This window comes from Notothenia rossii, assembly GCF_949606895.1.
Source record: "Notothenia rossii genome assembly, chromosome: 6".
Classification (NCBI taxonomy): Eukaryota; Metazoa; Chordata; class Actinopteri; order Perciformes; family Nototheniidae; genus Notothenia; species Notothenia rossii.
Genome location: NC_136909.1, coordinates 4,700,857 through 4,710,991, shown reverse-complemented (window position 1 = coordinate 4,710,991; position 10,135 = coordinate 4,700,857). Strand labels below are relative to the sequence as shown.

The 10,135-nt window shown below is 41.6% G+C and overlaps 1 protein-coding gene across 2 annotated transcripts; it reads left to right on the top strand.

The window, feature by feature from the left end:
• The first annotated feature begins 1,234 nt into the window (after positions 1-1,234).
• On the top strand, positions 1,235-9,587 carry LOC307044057 (disintegrin and metalloproteinase domain-containing protein 8-like). Of its 2 annotated transcripts, XM_079689085.1 has the most exons (9): positions 1,235-2,073; positions 3,912-4,017; positions 4,346-4,502; positions 5,992-6,072; positions 7,320-7,410; positions 7,813-7,918; positions 8,000-8,054; positions 8,159-8,254; positions 8,980-9,587. In XM_079689085.1, the coding sequence occupies exons 3-8, from the start codon at positions 4,407-4,409 to the stop codon at positions 8,231-8,233; spliced, it is 504 nt and encodes a 167-aa protein (XP_079545211.1). In that variant the 5' UTR covers positions 1,235-2,073; positions 3,912-4,017; positions 4,346-4,406; the 3' UTR covers positions 8,234-8,254; positions 8,980-9,587. The 2 variants fall into 2 exon arrangements, 1 of the variants encoding a protein (XP_079545211.1); XR_013809513.1 differs by lacking the exons at positions 8,159-8,254; positions 8,980-9,587 and having other exon boundaries at positions 8,000-8,050.
• Positions 9,588-10,135: the final 548 nt, after the last annotated feature.

Below are 10,135 nucleotides of genomic sequence, written 5' to 3'. Positions count from 1 at the left end.
CTGTAGTTCCTTTATAGCCCAACATTAGCCGCCTTTAGCTTAGCGGTGGTGACGCGAAGTCATGTGACCGTGCTGTAGTTCCTTTATAGCGAGGGGTGCACATAACTTTTTCAGAGAGTTACTCAGATGAGTACCAGGACACAGGGTTTGGTACTCACCCCACATGAAGCGTGGTTTCAATAAGTGTATTCCTCCTCACTGTCCTCTATTTCCACTTCATGCATGGTAAAGGATGACGCTGCAGATGAATCTCCCTGTCCCTGTTTAAGCCTCCAAATTTCCTGAGGCCAAGTTGAAGGATCAAACACTAGGAAGTGATCACATGACTAGCCCAACATTAGCCGCCTTTAGCTTAGCGGTGGTGACCTTAAGTGCTGTAGTTCCTTTATAGCCCAACATTAGCCACGTTTAGCTATGGTTAAAGGGATTTTTGTTTTAAGTTTTGCTTTAACATTTGTTCCTTGTTCCCTCAGCTACAATGTGCCTCGCACTTTCAGCGGCTGCAGCACCAACTTCTATGAGAAATATCTGACGGGCCGAAGCCCCGGCTGCCTGCTGGACAAACCGGACTACAAATCCCTGGTGACCCCGGGCGTCTGTGGGAACGGCTTCATGGAGGCGGGGGAGCAATGTGACTGCGGCACTGTGGAGGTACGGGAATATAAATCTGTTATGGCCTTAATATGGCCTTGCTGCTTTCGTTTGGTTTTAATTAACTACATCAACAATGATCCAGTTCATAGATTCAAAGGTTTTATGTCATATGCTTATAAGCTACAGCTCTTCTGACCCGAGCTCCTCCAACAATGCAACATGTATAATACCTAATAGTGCAAGAAGTCTATATCCATGTAAATAGAATATGATATGTACAAAAACAGATTATGAAATTAAATCATGTACATTAAGACAAGATTAAATACTGACAAAAACAAAGTTAGATGAGGCATAAGTTATCCGCTCACATAGATCCGAACAAATAGAAATGTTAAAAAAAAAAAAAAACTTTGACTTTAGGGGATCTTGCAGTAACAAAACTTCAGTTCAATTATTTGTAATACCTTGCAAAATGAGGTTAATATGTCCATTTAACTCTCCTATTTAAGAGCGATGGTGTTGCACAAAATCTTACTAAATATTGGGTCTATTAAGTAGGATGTGGTGCAACACCATCGCTCTTAAATAGGAGAGATAAATGGACATATTAGAGTTCTGTTAGTGCAGGTTCCCCTTTAGTCAATACTGTTTGTTATTGCTTTGTTTGTGTAACCTTTACTCTGAAGTGTTTTTGCGATATCTATGATTCAGCATGCACACGGCAAAAATGTGCTCCGGAGAAATGAGACTAGGAGAGTAGGACCTAGAATTTCATTTGAATTAAAAAAATAGTGAGGGTTTAAGACAGTGGTGTGAAGTAACTAAGTACATTTACTCAAGAAACACTCGGTTGAACACTTGAAACACTCGGTTGGGGAGGAGGAGGAGGAGGAGTAGTCAAAGGATTGTGCCAAACAAAAAGAAACAAGCATAACAAAACCAAGCCTATCTCTACATCTATCCTTTGAAACCAAAACTCAAACAAAAAAAACCCTCACTAACTAAACTACAAAGAATTTGACAAAACAATATACAGGGGTGGCAACAATCCGCTAACCTAGTGTGTCTAAACATTAGTTAGCTACGTGGTGAGAAATGTACAGGGTACCCCAGACTTACCTAACTCCTCCACCTCTCAACACACACACTTTCACAAAGGTCAGACAATTCAAAGTTCATGAGTTGCTTAAACACTGCAGGCTCCTTCATCAGCAACAGGCCCAGAGTGAGAGAGAGAGAAGACTTCCTGGGTGCCTCCTTTATGGTCGGCCCTGGCTGCTGATAGGCCAGCTGAGGGTGAGGGGATCCAATCAGCCATCAGACTCAGGTGCACAGGCATATTCCGATCAGCTGCTGATTAGCTGTGCAGAAGACAGGGAGAAGAGAGAAACACAGGAGGGAAAGGAAACCACACAAGTACAGCCTGCCTGGCACGTAACAATAACTTTAAATAGTGTGCCGAACTGTACGGAGCAAGTGAGTGATTCCTCTTCCTAAAGTGTGAAAGAGTCCTGCAGGAAAAAGGACTCAAAACATCTAAACTATCGGGTCGTCGCTTCCTTCCTTTGCTTTCTATCCAAGCCATACGTTAAACAGACATTTCTAACGCGTTTCCTTCCATAAGATTTGATTAATTTACGATTTGTGATACTGTGTGTTGCGTTGACTCAAAATAAAATAAACTTTTTACACATTCAAGAAAGAAAACAGGCCTTTACAATAGTCCAAACAAATCAAACAAAAGAGGCGAAACTCAAATAAAGTAAAAACCAACTTAGGTGCTCTCTCTCTCTCTCTTTCTTTCTTTCTTTCTTTCTTTAGGCTTCTGTAACTTTAAAGGTAACTTAACGGTTAAAAACTGTGCCCTGAAGGCGTCTTATGACAGGTTTCCCATCTCTGTCTCTTTAGAGGAGGCACTGTGGGAATTGTGGTCCTTTAATTTGTTAATTTAATTTGCGGCCCCGATTGAAAGATTCTCTCTCTTTTTGATCTATTTCTATAAAAACCTGTCTGAAAATGAGCTGATCAGATTTTGGTCACTTTATGATGTCATAACGATGCTTTGGCTTGTGTAACCATTAGCCAATCAGCAACCAAGGTAACCCCCCCCCCTTATCACCTGAATCTCCTCCTAGAGCACCATTGTGTTATTTATAACCGAATATCTCTCATAGGGGCGTGGGGAGGGGCTCGTTATTTTCATCTAAAGGCCCTGACACACCAAGCTGACACCAAAGAACACGTCCCGACGGACCCTGTTGTGTCGCCTCACGTCTCCTGCGTCCTGGCCAACAGTCGCACTGGAACACACCGCAAAGGCTTCAGCCGACCGCCAAGTAGCACGTACGCACTGCGCATGTGTGAGTGGCAATACCTCTCCTTACCAGCAGGCGGCGGTAGTGTGTATTCGTCATTCAAAAGAGGCAACAACCGGAGGACAGACTGCGTGATAACCGAGAGAAGAAGAACAGACTGCGTGATAGATACAAACAGCAAATAGCGTGTTCCATTTTCACTCTCGTCCATCGAAAGCCTGTTTAGTGTGTACTGGTGGTCTCAGCCCGTGGACTGTTGCTTGTGGAAGCAACAGTCGACGAAAATGAAAAATAATATCCGTCTGTGTGTGCCTTCTTAATTGTTTGGTTGCACACCTCGCTTCTCATGCACTGATTCGCTAAGCTGAACAGCCAATCAGAGTGATTTATTTTGCCGACAGCCTCCCGATTCAACATGACGGATCGGGGGCGGAAGGTGTCTGCGTGGCCGATAAAGACACGACAGTGCGGGACACACCAATCTGATTAGGGCGACAGGACGCTCATCGACGGCCAGACATCCATCGGCTTGGTGTGTCAGGGCCTTTATACGTACTTGACTACAGACGTCACGATTAGGTGGCCCTAGTTATAAACAAAAATATTAGCTCTAACATATGGTGTATATTTTGCTAAATAGAACAAGAAAAAGGAACACATTTAAATAAAAAATCTGCCAAAAATGAAATATAAGATTCTCACTTCTGTAATATTCCCCCAATAGCCCCGTCTCTTTTAGAGGACCCTTGTATGAACTACCACATTACATCTTTGACCCATTGAGAAAAAAGGATGGAGGGGTATATTGCTATAGGGGGTTCTTTTATCTCATTGCAACACAAATACCTTCTCTACAAGAAATATAAATGCTTACCACTTTCTTTGATGGAAGCTAACTTTGGCCTTTCAGCAGCCACTACAGGCACCTCACGGTCTGCAAAGCGGTACGAAATAAGTATAGGCTATGAGATAAATCCCTAACTCCTCTCTTGTCTGCAGGTGCTATCGAGGCCGGAGCGTTCTGCTATAAGTACAACACCAGAGGACTATACTGGTCCTTCTGCAAGAGGACCGCCAACGACCAGTTCATCCCCTGCCAGGGAGAGTGAGTCTCACAGAAGCTTTAAAGGTCCCCTGTTATTCTGTTCTTCATCAGTATATCACAGGTCTCAGATATACACAGAACCTGTCTCTGATTGGCTGAAACACCAAACAGATCATTGCAGCATTACCCATAATCCCCTCTGTTTCAGCCCTGTTTCCAAAGTGCTGATTCTCTGTCTGTTACTTTAGTTCTGATGGTCTCCTAGGTAATCACACATCCTGTCATGTACTCAGCTACAGTTGGGATACCTTTGTTATCATGCTACTCTCATACTGGAAGAGGACATTCAGTATTTGTCTAACCGTTTCTGTCCCCTCTTTGTCTTCAGAGATATCTTCTGTGGGAAGCTGTTCTGTGAGGGCGGCAGCAGCAACCCCAACTACGGCCGGATGGTCAAAGTCGGGAACTGCAAGGCAGCGTTTTTTGGAGATTTCACCAAAGACTACGGCCAGGTGGACACGGGGACCAGGTGTGGGGAAGGAAAGGTAACATGCCCCAAAAACACATCGTTACACACTTTCTACGCTGCTATGGAAAGTGTTGCACATTTCTAAAAGTCATTGAAGCGACTGCTATTTTTTTATATGCTGATTGTTGTGATTTTGTTTGTCTTAGTGTGCTTATGTATGCATGTGTCTGTTGATTGTGTATTTGTATACATCTTTGTTTTTGTATTCGGGATTGTGGGAAACGGTATTTCGATCTCTCTGTCTCTCTGTGTTCTCACAAACTGACAGATTGACAATAAAGTTGACTTTGACATCTAAAGGAGCGGAGAGCTCGGAGCGTCTTGCTTTGACTTTTCTAATTCTAATTTGGCGAGCAGTTTTCACGCAAATCATAAAAAACGGACAAGTATTTTAACATTAGTTGTTGGGGAAATAATTCCCAAGGCCCATAACTTTGACCCAGTGTATCAGTTCATGCTGACCTCACTGAGCACAGGCACCTGTAACCTGGCTGCTGTGCTCTCAGTGTCTCCCTGTTCCTGCCTGCTGGATCAGCTCATAGAGGTGTTCTGGTTCTTTCTTGTTCTGCAGCATGTTGATTAGTCTCTCTGAACCAGCTAAATACACGGGTCGGAGGTAGAGATCTTTAGAGTTGATTGTGGCATCTCAACTCGTGGCTCATGACATGTCTTGTGCCATCAAAGCTCCAGCTCTCCTCGTGTCTCTCTGAGTCCTGACTCTCCATGGCTACAGAAGTTTCCCCCACATCAGTGTGTTGCTGCTAAATGCTGAACACAGTAAATACAGCGCCAGCAAAGCGTGTAATAATGAATCACTTCAAAAAGAACAAATCAAGTTCAAAGGTCATCGACCCACACTCTAACACATGTGTCCCCTCTTCTTCATGTCTCTTCTACATCAACATGTGTCCCCTCTTCTTCATGTCTCTTCTACATCAACATGTGTCCCCTCTTCTTCATGTCTCTTCTACATCAACATGTGTCCCCTCTTCTTCATGTCTCTTCTACATCAACATGTGTCCCCTCTTCTCCATGTCTCTTCTACATCAACATGTGTCCCCTCTTCTCCATGTCTCTTCTACATCAACATGTGTCCCCTCTTCTTCATGTCTCTTCTACATCAACATGTGTCCCCTCTTCTTCATGTCTCTTCTACATCAACATGTGTCCCCTCTTCTTCATGTCTCTTCTACATCAACATGTGTCCCCTCTTCTTCATGTCTCTCCTACATCAACATGTGTCCACTCTTCTTCATGTCTCTTCTACATCAACATGTGTCCCCTCTTCTTCATGTCTCTCCTACATCAACATGTGTCCACTCTTCTTCATGTCTCTTCTACATCAACATGTGTCCCCTCTGTGTAAAGAGACTCTGAAAGTCTCACGAACAAAGACCCCCTCTCTTTTTGTCCTGATCCATCTCTCTAAGAACCTGAAGATCGAGCTCTTCATGTTTTAATATTAAATCTACAATCAAAGTAATATATGTCCACTCTCTCTCCAGGTGTGCAGTCAGAACGAGTGCGTGGAGCTTCAGACGGCGTACAGAAACACAAACTGTTCAGCCAAATGCCAAGGACACGCTGTGAGTAACCACCAACACTGATCAGAGTTTTTGTTGTTGTTTATGTTCCCATACTGTGTACAGGAAGTAGAGGCATTCACCGTGACTTCATATGTTTGTTTGTAGACTCAATTTGGGGGTTTTGGTCGTCACCGTCTTGGTTTATTGGAAACAGAAGAGCCAAGTACAACATTTTACTGAAAAATACATGTTCAGGCGACCGAACAGTAGAAACACAAGCGGTGAAAAAGTTCTATATTTGCAAGACAGGACAAAAAACCTAAATCAAACGTAAGCCCCGCCCCTAAAGTAAACTCTGCTTTATCGTCTATTTGACTCTAAATAAGACCATAATATACTAAATGAACATCATGCTGAATCAAAGAAAACTTATGGCTAGAGATTGAGAACAAAAACTCATCAGGAAAATGTTTATAAATGAAGTGAAATGTAAAGAGATGTCCTCATAGGTCTTGTATTCAAACAGAGCAGTCGCCCCCTGCTGGATGTTTCAGGGAGTGCAGGGTTAAGGCTTCGCTCTTTAGACCTGGAAGTTGCTGCTTTTAATGGAACAGAAAATAATGCATAAAAGCTTTAAAGTGCTGAAAACCACTAATAAATACATTATAAAAATAAACAATAAAGAAAAGAAAAAACCAAACAAGAGAAATTCAATCATTAGGTGCGATGACAGTGAAATTAGAATATTAACAAGTTGTTGCCTGTGATCAAATACAAAACCACAACAAGGAGAAAGACACAAAATACACATTTCATTTAGCTTTGTCTCACCCAATGATCTGTGTTTACTTTAGAGTGTAAGCAGGAAGAGACCGTGCTGCAATGCATTCAATGTGATTTACACATTGGAGTGGATTTCTGAGTTTCTCTGAAAACAAATGCTAAGAAAGTGAACTAAATCAGGCTGAAGGCAAATACAAAAACCTGTTTCAATTTATTTCTGGAAATGGAACAAATGTTAGTCATGCGGCTGAAAGTGGCCGCTTCAACGATATTAAATGATTTGACTTATGGGTAAATTAAACGGTAATAAAGAGTGAAATGTGTTAAACACGGCTGCTCCTTCAGACTGCCATTAATAATAATAATAATTCTATTTAGAGGCGCCTTTCAAAGCACCAAGGACACCTTACAATTCATCACATCTTCTAAGGAAAGGTTTAAGACAGCACCAGAGGAGCGTAGCAGGGAACTTGAAGCACATTGAACAACTCATGATACCAGCAGGGTGCATTGTGTGTCCTCAGGTGTGTAACCACAGGAGTGAGTGTCAGTGTGAGGCCGGCTGGAGGCCTCCTGGCTGCTCCTCCAAAGAGGCCTCCGAGGGTCTCTCTACAGGTGAGGCTACTGCGGGATTTCTACATGACCAATGTTGAATTTGTTTTTTCTGCATCAACATGTGTCCCCTCTTCTTCATGTCTCTTCTACATCAACATGTGTCCCCTCTTCTTCATGTCTCTTCTACATCAACATGTGTCCCCTCTGTGGAAAGAGACTCTGAAAGTTTCAGGAACAAACGATGTGTTTTCTTGTGTAACCATTAGCCAATCAGCAACCAAGGTAACCCCCCCCCCCCCCCCCCCCTTATAACCTGAATCTCCTCCTAGAGCTCCATTGAGTTCTTTGTAACCAAATCTCTCTCAGAGGGGCGTGGGGAGGGGCTCCTTATTTTTAGAGAATCAGCACTTTGGAAACAGGAATCTTCTCTTGTCTAATTCAATCTGCTTTCCCTTTCTGCAGGAGCCACGGTGGCCATCGCTCTGACGGTGATTTTAGTGGTGTTAGGTGTGATTGCTGGAGTGATCGGATTCATCTGTAAGAAACGACAAAGTCCCATGTTGCCAACGTGAGTAAATAAACCGTATTTCAGATTGTAGTGAGGCCTTTATGCTGAAAGTCACCTTCACAATCTCTTGTTTTCTAACAGTTCACACACGCAGAGGAAGCTGCCAGTGATGCTCAGTCAACAGACCACAGTGCAGGTAATGCTGGGAAACCCCCACCGTGAAGATGGTTTTATGTTGGATGTGTTGCAGCAGCTTAAAACAACAACTCAATACGTAAATAACAATATTTACATTTTTAGGTTGTAAGGCCCAAACCCAAAGGAGCTCCACCGCCCCCCCCTCCAGCCGGAAACAGACCCAAACCCCCGGGATAGAACTACAGCGCTGCTCGCCAGGTACATAATATACACTATTACTGAATGATATAATAGCTATAATACATAATTACTGCTTTAACACTTTGTGTGGCTTGGGCAGGTTTCTAACTGGAATACATTTTTATTGTTATAAAAGTCAAATAACAAAAGAAAAAAAAGTAAGGGTAGCCAGTCTGACGAAATAAAAGTCATACTATAATATGTCAAAAATATTTACAAAAATTTATAAAATAGTGTTTCGTAAAAACAGTAACTGTACAGTATGTCAAAAATATTGTTTGTCGAAAAAAGTAATAGTATTGTATTCTAAAATATTCATAGTATAGTATGTCGAAAAAGTTATTGTATAGTATTTCTGAAATCAAGTTATAGTATAGTACGCGGTAAAAAAAGACATGAGTTTTTCTAAGAAAGTTATTGTATATTTTCTCTAAGAATAGTCATAGTATGATGAACATTTTTATAAAAGTCACTACAGAATACAGCATATAGAATTTGGAAACCTTTATAATAGTGGGAGGTGTGTGGCAGAGTGGGTTGTGCGTTGGTGTTGGGATCAGGGGAGCACAGGTTCAAACCCCACTTCAGTCAGCATGTCGTTGTGTCCCTGAGACACTTCACCCCAAAGTGCTCCTGTGGGGATTGCCCACAGTGTTGAGTATGTAAGCGTCTAACAAGTAATATGTAATAATAGAGAATGTCCGCCCCTCTTTAGTGAATGAATGTTTTTGTTTTTCCTGCAGGCTCTGAGGCCGGTCCCTCCTCCTAAAGTCTGAAGTGCCAGGTCCTGCAGAGACTCACCTTCAACACAAAGAGAAACTGAGGTGTTTTTTATTAACTCGTCGTGTCTCGGCCTTTTCCTCTGCAGCGAGACGGAGATTCTGGACTTGAACTCGTCTCCTGAACGCCATGCGCTGATGATTTGAGATTACAGGGAAGAACTGCACTTTGTTGTTAAACCACAGGGTGCTAACAGCCCTGAACGTGAGCCATACGTTTTATAGCTGTCGTTTTCACGATAAGACTGAATGTTATTGTCAAACAGTTTCCAGCAATATTTTTTACAGTGTATTTTTAAACTGCTTTTTAATAATGGTCATGCTTTTCTGGTGCAATGTGTAAAACGACTAACAACCCAAATGAAATGATTAGTACTGAATTCACACTGCCACTGAAAGCTGCTACACATCAGCCTGCTTTGTTGAATCTCAATTGTTCAAAATTCTGAATAACGAGGGAAAGAAGTTAGAGAAATGTCTTTTTTATATAAGATACAGAATCTCCGTCAGATTATATGGATTTAAAAAACAGTATTAAGACAAAACTCAACAAGATACGGTTATTTTCCAATTAAATAATGTCTCAATTGTATATAAGTCTACGGAATATATATATATATATATATATATATATATATATATATATATATATATATTTGTTACGTTTCTTAAAAAGGGAGCATTGATGTTTTGCATTACTAATAACATTTCTGTAAATAGTGAACATTGGGTAAATATTACACAGACCATGAGCATTATGGTGCGTTCACTTCGGACATGATGCGATTTTTGTGTGCGTCGTGATTACATGTAAAGAAGCGGATAGACTGTGACAGACTAATTGATACGTATTGATATATCTTATAAGATCAGCGCCACAGTATTGCCCTCATGTTATATTGTATCTAGAAAAAACCCTGAATACTTATAGGCTACTAGTCTTCTGGCATTAGTAACTCCTGACGTTTGAATTTGGTTTCAAATACAAAAATGGTTTGATTTGACTCCAAGATGATTTATTTTAAGTGAGTGAAAGTGATTACCTCACCATTGGTGGCTATCTTGGGATGTTGAGTGGGTGACTAATGATAGTCCTTGTTTCCACTTTTGAAAGATTTCC